The sequence below is a fragment of the Lampetra planeri genome, chromosome 41, assembly GCF_965212315.1.
Source record: "Lampetra planeri chromosome 41, kcLamPlan1.2.h2, whole genome shotgun sequence".
Lineage (NCBI taxonomy): Eukaryota > Metazoa > Chordata > Hyperoartia > Petromyzontiformes > Petromyzontidae > Lampetra > Lampetra planeri.
The window spans coordinates 6,172,507-6,188,327 of record NC_136147.1 but is presented as its reverse complement, the minus strand read 5'-3'; the positions used below and the strand labels follow the sequence as shown (position 1 = coordinate 6,188,327).

Below are 15,821 nucleotides of genomic sequence, written 5' to 3'. Positions count from 1 at the left end.
GAGTAAATTTCGATTTAAAGCTTTCGTGACTGCAGGGATTCATCTTCTTGGTTCTTTCGGTAATGTCACGTAGAAGGGAAATAATAAAATAATAAAATGTATTCTTTTATAATGTTTTTTATTATTATTTTATTATTTCCCTTCTACGTGACTTCACCCACAGAGTGTTCAGCTGCATAGAACTCAACGATTTTATTCCTCCCTTCCTCACTCTGCTCAACTTTGCAACTCTCATTTTATCATTTTATCGTGTCTCTTCCCCAAGCTCCGATAACCTTGTTCATTTCAAGAAACCAGGGCCAGATTTAGGTATCTTTGCCCCTGGGAAGCCAGAGCAGAATTGACCCCCTCACCCCACCCCGGCCCCTCCCCCCACCCCGGCCCCTCCCGACACCCCACCCCGGCTCCTCCCCCCACCCCACACCCTCCCCCCACCCCACCCCGGATCCTCCCCCCACCCCACCCCGGCCCCTCCCCCCACCCCGGCCCCTCCCCCTCACCCCACCCCGGCGTCCCCCCCCCTTCCACCCCGGCCCCTGCCCCCACCCCACCCCGGCCCCTCCCCCCACTCCACCCCGACCCCTCCCCCCACCCCGGCCCCTCCCCCCACTCCACCCCGGCCCCTCCCCCCACTCCACCCCGACCCCTCCCCCCACCCCGGCCCCTGCCCCCACCCCACCCCGGCCCCTCCCCCCACTCCACCCCGACCCCTCCCCCCACCCCGGTTCCTCTCCCCCTCCCCACCGCCCACTCGGTTTATCTCCACTCGGGAGGATTAATCTCCGTCAAGTGGGGGGAAAAAACTGGAGGGCGAAATGAAAACAACCCAATGAGAAAAACAGTTGAAGTGTAGCATCCTTTATTTGTTCATATTTAAATAAACTTAACACGTGAATAAATATTTCTAACGTTTCTAGATGAAACAAACTGTAATGTGTTTTTCATGAGGCCAGACCATGAACAAAATTCCCAATGACCCCCCCCCCAATTCCCCCTTCCCCCCCGATTCCTTTCCCCCCCTCGTCCCCAACTAACCGGCAATTAACATTGGGTTGCTATCTGCTGAACTGTGGTTGCTACTCAAAGCTGCTGGCTACTTTGCATTAAGAGGCCTGCGGAGGTCTGTGTTCAAACACTGTGATTATAATGAATGGTACATTATAGACAAACCAAAGTAATTGTGGCATTGCAACGGAAACCGTGGACCACATACTAAACGCATAGAGACACAGACTTGTATAATCATCGAGAGCCATAGAGATATAGAGATAAATACAGAGACACATGGAGGATACAGCAAACACAAGCCACAGGAGTGGGACTGTGTCCATGACTGTGGCCATGCAAACCCCCGTGGTCTGCGCTCCTTCAACGGACGAGGAGGGGAGCAGAACAACGACATGAACTCTCTTTCCTGAAGCCCTCTCGTCTTGGCCAGGAGACCGCGACAGTGGCATTTAGCTCCATCATGTGCAAGCATAGAAAGAATGAAAAAAAGCACGAACTTGCGTTGACTTTGGTGACGTTGCCGGGCCGAATGATGTCGCGACTGCTGCTGCTGCCGGGGCGGTCGTGCTGGCGCTGATTGAGGCTGTGGGTGCGCGGCTAGTGAAATTGCCGCAGCTCAAATACAGCAGCGTGTTCCGTATTGATAGCGTGCTCCCCCCCCCACACACCGCAGTCAATTTCCATGCAAATCAGAATTTCCTTTAAATTCTTTTCAAGGCAAATTTCACAGAAAATGTTTACGTGTTATCTTTAATTGCGGTGCGAATTAAGTCTTGCCTCAACGGCTGGGAAGTTTGTTGTGCACTTAAGAGAGTTGACGTCTCCAGAAGGATGATGATGATGATGGTGGGATTGGCGCGGTGCAGGATGGCTTCACGCCGCTGGCCGTGGCGCTGCAGCAAGGCCACGACCAGGTGGTGGCCGTACTGCTCGAGAATGACACCAAGGGCAAGGTGCGGCTGCCGGCGCTGCACATTGCCGCGCGCAAGGATGACACCAAGGCGGCCGCGCTGCTGCTGCACAACGACCACAACGCAGACGTGCAATCCAAGGTGCCGCCCGCACTGCCTGCATGTGTGCGTGTACGCGTGTGTGTACGCGTGTGTGTACGCGTGTGTGTGCGCGTGTGTGTGCGCATGGGTGGGGAGCGGTAGTGTAGCGGTTAGCGCGCTGCGCTATGAACCCGGCGACCCGAGTTCGATTCCCGCTCACGGCCAACACCAGTGAGGATTATCTGAACCGGTCCTGGGCCTCCCCTAGGTCGACTCAGCCTCAAATGAGTACCTGGTGCGGTGTGTAAACATCACCACTAGGGAGACAAAGGCGGTCGGGCGTGGTGCTGGCCACCCACCCCCTCGTGTACCGTTGCCGCCTTCATAGGTGCTCGCTAACAGCACTTGCCCCTACAGTCTGTTAAGGCTATACGGGGGATCTTTGTCTTTGTGTGCGCATGTGGGGGAGCGGTAGGTCGACTCGGACTCAAATAAGTACCTGATGTGGTGTGTAGTAAACATCGTCACTGGGGAGAAAAAGGCATCTGGGTGCTGTGCCAGCCTTCATAGGTGCTCGCTAACGGCACTTTCTCCTACAATCTGTAAGGGCTATACGGGGGATCTTTGGGGAGCGTTTGGTCGACTCAACCTAAAATGAGTACCTGATGTGGTGTGTAGTAAACATCTTCCTAACTATATGTTAACGCTATATGGGGGACCTTTGTCTTGTGTGTCTGTATTGACCATGTTTTATCGGGAGCGGTAGTGAAAGGGTTTAGCGGACTCCGCTACTAACCTGCGACCCGAGTTTGATTGGCAAATATTTTAACCTGTCCTGGGCCTCTCCTTAAATGAGTACCCAGCTGGTGCAGTGTGTAAACATCGGGCAGTGGGGAGACAAAGGCGGCCAGACGTGGTGTTGGCCACCCCACCACCCATCGTGTGCCGTGCTGACCTTCCTTCTGTCCATGCAACCTTGTCGCCGATGTAAACGTGCGACGCATCTAACCGCTTGAGGCGCGAACAATTGCAGCGTTCAAAATATTCGAGATTATTTCTACGTTATTTGAAACAGGCCGCGACCTGACAGCCACGTCACATTGCCTTAATGAGTGTACGCATGCTCGCACACACGCACGCTGTGCCTGCTTGGGATTTCATGGATTACGGAGGATCTAGTGCCTGGTGATGCACTTTATGGAGATTGTAAATAATGGATTGCACTATTGTGCAGGAACCTATTTTTGATGCCCGCAACAGCTATTGCGTGTTTGACCCGATATATACAATCATGATATATAAATGTGCAAAATGCATCGCAATGATTTTGTCTTTGAAAAAGGATAAAGACTGTTGTGTTTTCTGTCCTGAATTTTTTTGGCAACGCAAACCCCCAGATGATGGTGAACAGAACTACGGAGGTAACGTTTCGCGCTTTGGCGTTTCTCGTGAAACGTAGCTGGCTTCCCAGTTTGTATCGTGACGCCCGCCCGCACGCTCTGCACCTTCAGTGCACCGCGTGACTGCAGAGTTTCGTTAGATCTTTGTGCACACGTACGAGAACACTTTGTTTAATCCTACATGGGTATTATTCCATTGTGACAGGGACATTTTTATTTTGCTGACTGTGAATATCAGCTGTTTGGCAGTGATGCGCCAACTGCATTAAGCAAAATAATATTGCTTTTGCTGATGAACCATTGTTGTACGATCTTAAGAATGATTGTTGAAGCGTGTATTATTTCCCTTCTACGTGACTTTACCGAAAGAACCAAGAATATAAGATTATAATGTTTATTTTATTTAAGTTTTGCAGTGTTGTATTTTTTATTTTCCCCCTCTTTTCATTAGCCAACTACCTACATACCCACCCACCCTTCTACCTACTGGAACACCCACCTACCTACCTCTACATACCTACATACCCACGAACCTACTCACCCACCTATCTACTCATGTACCTACCTACTAACCCATTTACCTACCTACATTCCTACCCACCCACAGCCAAAGCACTCATCTTCTTACTCATCCACATACATACCTACCCATACAACTACCTACCCAACCCCATACCTACCCATCCACATTACTACTCACCCACATTCCTATCTACTCACCCACACACCCACCCACCCACATACCTACTCACCAAACGAATTACTTACCTACTCACCTATCCACATACCTACTAACCAAATCACCTACCTACCCACTGACCCACCCACATGCCTGTTCACCATATCAACTACCTGCCGACTCACCCATCCACATACCTACTCAACAAATTGCCTACCTACCTTTTCACCTACCACCCCACCCACTCACCACACACCATCAATGTTAAACATTGTACGAATGAATGTGACTTAGCAGATCGAATGACCCGTTTAGAGGCTATGGCTAATGAAGACATGCACGCACGTTAGTCTGGCACATGAGTGAGCTCGCGCATGATTAGTTACGGCTTTGAGCTCCGTAAAAAATTTAACGCCTTGCTCGATTAGTTCTGCAATTAATATTTTTCAGCATTTTGTGATTTCTAGGGCTGTGATTTGGTGTAATGGATTATTGCTGCGAACTGTACTTATTACAAAACGATAACATGTAAATAAAACGCATATACAATCAACCTCACGTATCAATATACCTATAATGTTTATTTTTTTAAAATAAAATATACTTCAAACAACATTCAAATTGTATACAACCTATGTTTTTATTCAAATATAGGCTGAATTATTTATCTTTTTTAATGGAAACCTAGTGACTGAGAGAGAGGGACAGAGAAATGTAGAAATACTCTTTGTTTTTTTCGGTAAATTCACGTAGGTAAAAATTTTTGATAAATTAAATCACGACGTTTCGGGCGCAACACAAGCATCCTTCTTCAGGTGGGGGAAACTTAGCGAAAGCACACCGCTTAAGTGTGTAATTTTTTCTTATAATCACACACTTAAGCGGTTGTGCTTTCGCTACGTTGTCCCCACCTGAAGAAGGACGCTTGTGTTGCGCCCGAAACGTCGTGATTTAATTTATTTTAATTTTTTACCTACGTGACTTTACCGAAAAAACCAAAGAAAACTTAAAATCTGGAAATGTAGAAATGTCCACACACGTGGGCTCAATCCTCGCCCGTGCCCAGAACCCAGGAACCCCAAGTTCGGGGCTCGCTCCACGACATTTCTGTACCCCCCCCCGCCCCCTCTTGTTACGGTTTGTGCCTTAACCTTGTACCCAGCTCTTGTTAAAGTATTAAAAAAAAACTAAATATCCACACATACAGAAACAAAAAGAGACAGAGAGGCAAATACGTACAGACGGACTCGAAAACCAGACACCATCATCTTCTTGGTTCTTTCGGTAAAGTCACATAGAAGGGAAATAATAAAATAATAAAAATAAAACATAATAAAATAAATGTATTTATAAAATAATTTTATTTATTATGTTTTATTTTTATTCTTTTATTATTTCCCTTCTACGTGACTTTACCGAAAGAACCAAGAAGACGAATCCCTGCAGTCACGAAAGCTTCAAATCGAAATCAGACACCATCACTAACACCACCACCACCACCTTCACCAAGGTTGCCGACGTGTTTTCTTCGTCAATGGGAGCAATGTTTACCAACGCGAGAAAGTCCCTGGCACCGGCGCAGCTGCCCGAGGAGTGTAGCAGTGCGGCGCTCCTCGCGCCCAGAGGCTGACGGACGATGCGCGCGCGTGCGCCCGCGTTTGTTCCAGAGCGGATTCACGCCCCTTCACATCGCCGCCCACTACGGGAACATCAACGTGGCCACGCTGCTGCTGAACCGTGGAGCCGCCGTCAACTTCGCTGCCAACGTGAGGAGCTGCTCGGTCTCGGTGGGGGGGTGGGGGGGGGGGGGTCTTTCGTCGACAGGGTCCTGCGTTGGGATGTTTGGCCGACTGCGTTCGAAATTCGTTCTCAGTGCTGCCGCTGTTGATGATGATGATGATTTCGTTCTTGTTATCAGCTTCAAGAGTCATTGATGTTTCACTTGCTGGATTAAGGCCCTTGTCATGGTTGTATGTTTAACACGTAGGCTTTCGCGACAAATATTATTAATGATAAAGGTTTTTTGGGTTGGATCGCGTCAATATAAATGTATTGTTAACCCGCCACCACCCGACATAGCCAATTAGTAAGGTTCATCATGTAAACAAAACGTGCCACTTACTACTTCAGCACACCGGTGTGTTGGAGAGTAAACCGACATCATTTACAAGACGTTTCGCTGGTGATTACAACCAGTTTCATCACGCAATAGCCAGAATTGTGCAGAAGTCTCCCTGTTTTGGTCTAAAATAGAGTAACGGTGATGTCGTCACTGTGAGTCTATCAGGTTGTATGTGTGTCAAACTTTATTCGCACCACACGTAGCCAACCGTGGTAATTCCTTCACCATGAAGGAATCATCAGCAGAGATGACAATGACAGTAATTCCTTTATTGATTGAGGATGATGAATTTTAACTAAGCAGTTTATGGAGACAGGAGGAGGATGATGGTGGCGGTGGTGATGATGATGGCGGTGGTGATGATGATTGATGACGATGTCTATTATATTCTTAGGTTTTTTCGGTAAAGTCACGTAGGTAAAAAATCAAAATTAATAAAAATAAAATAAAAATCACGACGTTTCGGAGGCAACACAAGTCTCCGTCATTATCTTTATACCTGGCCTGCACACTGTCAGTGTGGCTGTGTTGACCAGGATCGACCTTTGCACTGATGTCATCGCTTTGGAGGAGGTGGAGCGGTGAGATAGCGGTTGCCTTTGGAAGGCGCTCACGTCGCTCGTGCGTGCATGACCGTGCGTGACCGTGTGTGACCGTGTGTGACCGTGTGTGACTGTGCGTGACTGTGAGTGTGTGACTGTGTGCGTGACTGTGTGTGCGTGACTGTGTGCATGACTGTGAGTGCGTGACTGTGTGTGCATGACTGTGAGTGCGTGACTGTGTGTGCGTGACTGTGAGTGCGTGACTGTGTGTGCGTGACTGTGAGTGTGTGACTGTGTGTGCGTGACTGTGAGTGCGTGACTGTGTGTGCGTGACTGTGAGTGCGTGACTGTGTGTGCGTGACTGTGAGTGCGTGCCTGTGCGTGCGTGACTGTGCGTGCGTGACTGTGCGTGCGTGACTGTGTGCGTGACTGTGTGTGCGTGACTGTGAGTGCGTGACTGTGTGTGCGTGACTGTGTGCGTGACTGTGCGTGCGTGACTGTGTGCGTGACTGTGCGTGCGTGACTGTGCGTGCGTGACTGTGCGTGCGTGACTGTGCGTGCGTGACTGTGCGTGCGTGACTGTGCGTGCGTGACTGTGCGTGCGTGACTGTGCGTGCGTGACTGTGTGTGCGTGACTGTGTGTGCGTGACTGTGCGTGCGTGACCGTGCAGAACGGAATCACACCTCTGCATGTGTCGTCCAAGAGAGGCAACGGGAACGTGGTTCGCCTGCTTCTCGAGCATGGAGCGAACATCGACGGCAAGACCCGGGTGAGAGTCACGCTGCCCCCCCCCCCACCAACACAACCACTCATTACACCAAAAGTGCTTTCCACAATTGAACCACAGTACTTCGCCGATCTCACGTGAACTCCGGTCATCCTCGCAGCAGCGGCTTTTGGCCAACTGTCGTACAAAGACAGTCACCGCAGCTCGCACTTTCAGATGCACCTCTGCAGCCGTTTGGAACGCGCTTACTGCAGATATTCGGAAGCCACTGGAGTTTTAAATCTAAATTGAAAACTAATTTCTTTCAAACTACTTTTTGTCCTTAGTTTGTTGTCCTTCTCCCGCAACTCTGATTTGCACGGTTAGCTACGTACGGTACGACAGAAGTTCCACGTGCATACAACATAAGCCTCTGGCATGGGCCATGACTAAGGCTGTAAGCTGGATGTGGTCGAGGTGCAGGAAATCAACTATAATTCAGATAATTATCATCAGAAAGTTCACAGAGTTGGGTGGGGTAGCCCCAACATGGATCATAATCCCACTGCCACCAAACCCCCCAGTGTACCGCATTTTTGAAAGCAACCAAAGGGAGAGCCCCATCTCATTTGTCTCCCCAAACACGTCCAAAATTTCACTTTGGACTTCATTCCAATTCGCAATGGCCATGACCAGTGATGACCTCCCTGACACAATCGCAGCTTTCGCCGATGAACAATGATAGCCTTCGCCTATGAACAATGATAGCCTTCGCCGATGAACAATGATAGCCTTCGCCGATGGCTCAACTTATTCTCACGGATATAAAGTACGTGAACATGTCGGGTACATTTCGCAACATGAGAGTGATTTCATTCTTTTTCCTGTACATTTTTTCACCAAAGCCAACGCAGTCCCCCGAAGTTTCTTGGAATCTCCTATATATATAAATGATGGTACCGGTTCTCAGGGATGCATTGATGAGTGAACAAGGCAAAAAATCATCCGAATATTGATGCACCTTTGCTTGGCCACCAGGTGGCTGAGTGGTAGAGTGAAGCGGCTCACAATTTGAAGTTTGGAAGTTCAAATCCTGCTTGAGGGTTGACTCAGCCCATCATCCCACTTGGGTGGATTAAAACAACTACGACGTTTTGGGTGAAGTCAACAGTGGTTGTCCTACATAAAGACTCACTTCTGCCATAGGAATGTGAAATTTCCTCCACCGGCTCAGAGCTGAAGAGCGCCATGGTAACGAGATGTTATCTCCCTTGCCTGGTGTGCAGGAGGTCATGGGTTCGGTCCCGAGTCTGAGGCCTGTATATTTGGCGTTTGCGTCTCTCTCTCCCCGTGGTCATGTGGATTTTTCTCCGGGTCCTCCGGTTTTTCCCTTCCGCATTTATAAACATGCGTTTAGATGATTTGACTGCTGTAAATTTCCACAAAACGATAATCCACATTTGTGGCCAGGTCGCTTCTGAAAAAGAGCCATATAGCTCAGTGGGCTTTATCTGCTAAAATAAAAAAAACAGTTTCATTTCAGCAGCAAATCACTTGGGACTTCACCCTTGGGGACTGATGTTCTATACACTCCACCCTCCCACATCTCCGCACACCGCCAGGATGGACTGACCCCGCTGCATTGTGCGGCCCGGAGCGGCCACGAGCAGGTGGTGGAGATTCTGCTGGAGCAGGGCGCCCCGATACTCGCCAAGACCAAGGTAAGAGAGTTTAACACGTAGGCTTTCGCGACCAATATTATTCATAATCAACGTTTTTGGGTTTAGATCGCGTTATTTATAAATGTGTCGTAACCCTCCACCACCCGACACGGCCAATCAGTAAAAAAGTGTCACGTTGACAAAAGACAAATAGTTCACTTCTTTAGCCCACCGGTGTGTTGAAGCGTGAAACCACTCAAATTGTAAATGTTGTGGTTTCACGCTTCAACACACCGGTGGGCTAAAGCAGTGAACTATTTGTCTTTTGTCAATGTGACACTTTTTTACTGATTTGCCGTGTCGGGTGGTGGAGGGTTACGACACATTTATAAATAGCGCGATCTAAACCCATAAACGTTGATTATGAACAAGGTAAGAGAGTTTACGACCTCTCACGGAGGTCACGCCGCTTCGATTCAAAACCCCCTGTCCAACCAGCGGTTAGGCGATCGGTCGGTCACGTGTGGTGGGTTAAAGCGTGTGGTTCACCCACCTCTTCTAAGATGGTCGGGCCAGTGTAGAAGAGTAGGCCAAATACTCTCACTCTCGATTTAAAGCTTTCGTGACTGCAGGGATTAATCTTCTTGGTTCTTTCGGTAAAGTCACGTAGAATGGAAACAGACTCTGTCTTCTCGACAGACCTGTTCTTCACTTGAGGACGGCTGCTTGCGTTGTGGCCAAAACGTCGTGAGAATTATTTTATAATGTTTTATATTTATTATTTTATTATTATTTCCATTCTACGTGACTTTATCGAAAGAACCAAGAAGATACTCTCACTCTCTCGAGGGGTGCCTTTCCACCGGCAGTGCTTTGAGCAAGAAAATGCAGACCTGCACCTTCACGTTTTTACAGCAACAAAGCCACTGAACACTTGGCTACGTTTGAATCCCGACGTTTGTTCCTGTGCTGCGCACTCACTTCTGGCTTTCACGTTCTACTGTCAGCCTTGTGGTGTGTAACGATTCACCTCCCCCAATGATTTGATGGATTGTCACAATAAGGGGGTTCAGATTTGATAAGCATTAAAAAAAAAATCTTTTTCTGTTCCTTTCATATTGTTTCACATACAGTTTTGTTCACCACATGAGCTCTAATCGTAAACTGAGCTAATCCTTTGCATGTAATTTTCATACACCATAAATAATTAATTATTGCTGTACACGCATCGTTTGATGCATGTCGTGGGAACGCAATAATAGATTATAGTCACCCAATTGATGCACCATTACATGCCTCTGCTGTAAGCTGTTTGTTCAGCGAACAAAGCATATTGATTCCAGACTTAATTTTTTTGAATGATTGATGATTTGTGGTGCTCTCGCTAACAGCCCTTGCCACCAACAATATTCATGGCTACCTGGAGGATCTTTGTGTGTGTACGCGTACGTGCGCGTCCTAAAGAAGCAGTAGTGCAGCGGTTAGCGCACTGTAGTATAAACCTGGTAACCCGAGTTCGATTCCTGTTTCGCTGTTTTCGAGTGCGGTTGTGTCGCTATAGTATTCTGCGGTGAGTACAATATCTTGAAAAACAATGGCGCTACTACACCTTTCTAAATAAAATAAACCCTCAGCCGCTTGCGTCTTCCAAGCTTCAGAGGCGAACGGGACACCCACCCTGCAACTTGCAGTCGTTTCAGAACGGGAAAGGGTGAATAGTGCGCTCGCACACAGCTCTCGCTACCAACGGTGTGCATGGCAACACGGGTGACCCCTGCCTCCGTGTGTGCGTGTCCCCCCCCCCCACCCACAGAACGGGCTCTCCCCGCTGCACATGGCGACGCAGGGCGACCACGTGGAGTGCGTGCAGGTGCTCATGCAGTACCGCGCGCCCGTCGACGACATCACCCTGGACTACCTGACGGCGCTGCACGTGGCGGCGCACTGCGGCCACTACCGCACCGCCAAGGTGCTCCTGGACAAGGGCGCCAACCCCAACGTCCGAGCGCTGGTGCGTCAGCTTCTCGTGTCGCACGCACACGCGCACACACACACACACGCGCACACACACACGCGTGCACGTACCGGTGGCGCAAGGAATGAAACGTGGGAGGCCTCCACTCTGTCCGATTCTCCCTCCTCTCCTCTCCGCCCCTCCCCCCCCCCCCCTTCTTTGTAGCCTGGCACCCGGGCCCCTCAAGGCCACGGGGTTCCGGTGCAGTTACACCGCCTGCACACTCGATTGCTCTTTACCCGCACGCACGTGCATGCGCGCGCGCGCGCATACGCGCGTGTGTGTGTGTCTCACCGTAACCTCTCGTGTGCACGAGTTGTGTTTCAACTATCGTGCTCCTGTCCGTGTTCCCCACATTGCAGGAAGATGCAACCAATAGGAAATGAATTGCTCTTATTCTGTAGACCGCCGTCGACTAACTCAACCTAAATGCAGCACCGGTCTTGTCAGATCTCAGAAGCTAAGCAAGCTTCGAGCGTGGTTAGTTCCTCCGCGGGTGTCGGCCTGGGACCCACCAGGCGAGGCAGGCTTGAGCTGCGGAGTGGTCAGGAAACGGCAGTGCAGAAAAGCATTCTTGAATCCATCTATATGGAGCTTTTGAGTATTACCTCCTTGTATGTGCGAGTTGTTTCCAATTACTCATGCTTTCTGCTGACATCTATACATCTCGATGCAAGACCCTCTTTAACAAAAACGTCTTGAAACTGAGCGTGGCTCAACTTAGATAAATAGAGGACGATATGATGAAGGGCATTATTTAAGTGTAGAAATTATTGCACTTCAGCGGTGTGACTACAATGTAACTTAGAACTCAGGTTCTTGGGCTGTCCCGTGCTAATAAACACAATGGGCACCCCAGTGCCTCCGTTTGTCACAGTTTTGGACCACAAGTCGAAAGCTATTCCCACAAAACACCTCCAAATGCGACAGTCTTATGTACGCACATACCCTACTTTCTGCTTTATATAAACCGTGAAAACAGGCACATCACGAGAGAGCTACAATGGAGTGGGTGACCTGAACTTTCAAAGTTTTTTTGCAAGAATGAACCTTCACACGAAAGTCAGACAGCCTGGGAAACAATCCTGGGTACGGTTCTGCAAAATAAGAGCCGATCATTTATGTTCGCGTTGCGTCTTCATATCAGCCACAGTTTCTCAAACTCCAGAACTCGCGACTACCCCCAGTGACAACGCCTCCCCGTAATTTTTTTCCTACAAATTCTCGCCGCTGTGTGTATGTGGGTCACGCCATCGCCATGCGTACGTGGGTCATGCCACCGCCGTGCTTACGTGGGTCACTCCACCGCCATGCGTACCGGACTGGTGGCGAGTGCGGTCACAACGACTGGAGTTTGAGAAGCGCGCCGCTTTTACACCACCGTGTCGGTCCATCCCATCCTCATACTTAATTTGGAGCTTTCGTTACTGCAGGAATTAGTCTTTGGTTCATTGGGTAAAGTCACGTAGAAAGAGAAAATAATAAATTAAATGCTAGCATACGACGTTTCGATTGCAACACAAGCAATCATCATCAGGTATAAATGAAATAGAAACACAAATCTAGTATACTTAGAAATGTAATGTAATACAACAGAGAGTCGGATAACATAACAGTCAACACCCTACCTGGTTGATTACGTTCTTCCTGAGAATGCTAAAGAAGAACGTATTACATTACATTTCTAAGTATACTAGATTTGTGTTTCTATTTCATTTATGCCTAATGATGATTGCTTGCGTTGCAATCGAAACGTCGTATGCTAGTATTTAATTTATTATTTTCTCTTTATACGTGACTTTACCGAAAGAACCAAAGAGTCATCCCATCCTCCACACAGCATTGCTTCACAACGGATGTGCCGCAGCACGGCGAGCGGTTGTGTTGTGGCGGTATTTTAGTAAGAATAGGAAAGGAAAGAACCTCGTTGGCAAGCTGGGACAGACGAACTCTCCTACTCCTCCTGTTTAGCCGTTTAGTGGCCAATCCAGCACCCCCGCCTCCTCCCGCCCTCCCCTCTCCACTGGTCGCGGCGCAGTTTGGTAGCAGCAAGACGGCCGTCGGCCCCCCACCCCCTCGGCCCTCCTCAACTCCCTCGGTCGGGCACGCGCAGTTGGGCAAACCGTGTTTCGCGAAGGTCGAGCGAGCTTCGGGAGTGTGAGAGAACGGTTGAGAAGCACTGCTCTACGATGTGTTGCGTGCTGGGCTTTGTTTACCGTTTGTTCTCGATGGACTTGATGTTCAAAGTGTGCGTACAGTCTCTTCCGGGTTGGGCCACGTGTTGTCGAGTGTTTATTCTCACGAGCTTTCTCGACGCACGGCTGCGGCGGCATCTTCAGCTCCAGAGCTCCTGGAGGTGCCCGCAGTAGTGCGTGGCGAAGGCTTGAGAGGGGGAATGCTCAACGCACAGCCTGACGGGGAAGACCACGCCTGGATTACGAGCGGCTGCGTGAGCCTCCGTTCCGAATCGCCTTGACGTTTCCGTTTTCCATCCAGCTTGATATTTTTTGCGTACAAGCCTTCTTCACTGTTGCGTCTTCCCAATTACGTTTCACCCGCGTGTTTCTTAAACTGCGCATCTCATCTGTCAGACGTCACACTCTCCCTGTCGTCTTTCCCCTCTTCCCCAGCCGTGCAATCATTTCTGACATTGCCTCTCTCATTGAATCTCCTTCTGTGTCTCTTCCCCGTGTGTCTCCTCTCCCCTCTGCCCCGTGGTTCTGTCATCCGGCTCGCACACCCGGGACAGAACGGCTTCACGCCGCTGCACATCGCCTGCAAGAAGAACCGGATTCGCGTCATGGAGCTTCTGCTCAAATACGGGGCGTCCATCGAGGCCGTGACCGAGGTTCGCCGCTCTCCAACATCCTCCCCTACCCCCCGCCCCCCCAAATACGACCCCTGCCCCCTGAGCCCTTATCCGTGACCTCTCAACTCATTTACTGCGACCCTGCCATAACTGTAACCGCACCTCCCACCCATGCCTCTGTGTGCTGATTCGAGCTTCATCCGTGTTGTGTTTGCGTTCGTTGGATCCCGCGTGCAGAGCGAGAGGGAAAAGTGCGGCCCTTCACTTTGTTGACCAGAGGTCACTCACTGTGTGGACCAGAGTTCACTTGAAGGATTGTCAGAGATATCCACTCCATGTGTGAAGGGTTTGCATTGCGCTGCGACAACAAAATCGGGATAGAATTCTAGTGGAAATTATCAATATTGAAATAAAAAAACGAACGTTCCTTGTTGTGAGCGTCGTTAAATCGCCGACCGCGAACGATCGCGTTCATGTTTGCCATTCGGTGCAAATTGACGAATGTTGAGAGCTCAGCTTAAGCAGCCTAATTAGAAAATCCGTGCAGAGTTTGCGTCAAGACGGTACGTTGAGAGACGCTCAGTGAAAGCCTACAAAGTCACGTTTAGCACGTTGTGTGCAGTGTGCAGCTCTGGTGTCTGCAGGGAGTTTCAGAAAGCGACTTCGGCCCTCACTTAGTTGCATGCTAATAGCACGATTGGGAAATAAATGGTGAAAAACACATTAAAGAATGTATTTTTTCTTCTCTCCAGATTAGCATGTCTGTTTTCATGCTAATACGAGTGTGTCTACGCATATGCTTGTGTAAGAGAGGATGTATTCCACCAAATAATGCACGTAATTCCCATGGGCCAATTATAACAGCTGATGCAGCGATAATTAATATAATTGATTTTCACGAAACTAGAAAGGATCTCACGACACGGGGGTGCGGGAACACACATCCCCCTCTGTGGGAATGCCACACTTTGAAGCGAGCTGGCGGTCGCATCGCGCGCCCATCGGGGTGTATAGTTCGCACGGAGGCTGACATGTCAGCGTGTGTGAATACACGCTCGTGTGTGCATGTGTACGTGTGTAGTGGTGATACGCGCTGGGTGTATATGTCGTGTGCCAGCGCGTATGTACGGGTGTGTGTGTGGTGACGCGCGCTGACGGGGAGGAGCAGGCGTCAGTGCGCGGGTGGGGGTAGTGCTGCTGATTGCCTGTGTGCCGGTGACGCGCCCAGAGGGAGTGATCGGGTAGCAGCGCGGTGTGATTGGTCGGAGAGTGGAAACACGCGCTGAGCGGAACCGGATCGTGGGGATAGCGCGTGGGGATTGGGTAACGGAGGAGCGGTGCCGACGTTGAGGTCCGCATCCGCTCCGTCTCCCGGGAAGAAGGGGTATATAAGGTGATGCACAGAGGAGCAAGGGGCAGAAGTGGAACCATCTAAGAATGAAGACGAAGGTGTAGAGATAGAGCCCGGAGAGGAGAGTAATGGAGAGTAGAAGAGAGTAAGGTATAGTGTGTAGCCAGCGAGAGAGAAAGGTCTACACGAGCTGAGTAAGGTATAGTGTGTAGCCAGCGAGATAGAACGGTCTACACGAGCTGAGTAATGTATAGTGTGTAGCCAGCGAGATAGAACGGTCTACACGAGCTGAGTAATGTATAGTGTGTAGCCAGCGAGATAGAACGGTCTACACGAGCTGAGTAATGTATAGTGTGTAGCCAGCGAGATAGAACGGTCTACACGAGCTGAGTAATGTGTAGTGTGTAGCCAGCGAGAGAGAACGGTCTGCACGAGCCGAGTATGCATACGGTGTAGCCAGCGAGAGAGAAAGGTCTACACGAGCTGAGTAAGGTATAGTGTGTAGCCAGCGAGATAGAACGGTCTACACGAGCTGA

At 49.6% G+C, this 15,821-nt stretch overlaps 1 protein-coding gene across 8 annotated transcripts in view; it reads left to right on the top strand.

Annotated features, from left to right (window-relative positions):
* The window catches only part of LOC144732126 (ankyrin-2-like), a 252,711-nt gene that overhangs the window by 160,991 nt on the left and 75,899 nt on the right, over window positions 1-15,821 (top strand). For all 8 annotated transcript variants that reach the window (XM_078613424.1, XM_078613425.1, XM_078613423.1 and 5 more), the window contains exons 6-11: window positions 1,875-2,060; window positions 5,747-5,845; window positions 7,415-7,513; window positions 9,073-9,171; window positions 10,925-11,122; window positions 13,875-13,973. In XM_078613424.1, coding sequence (XP_078469550.1) covers window positions 1,875-2,060; window positions 5,747-5,845; window positions 7,415-7,513; window positions 9,073-9,171; window positions 10,925-11,122; window positions 13,875-13,973 — 780 coding nt within the window. The remainder of the gene's footprint in view (window positions 1-1,874; window positions 2,061-5,746; window positions 5,846-7,414; window positions 7,514-9,072; window positions 9,172-10,924; window positions 11,123-13,874; window positions 13,974-15,821) is intronic.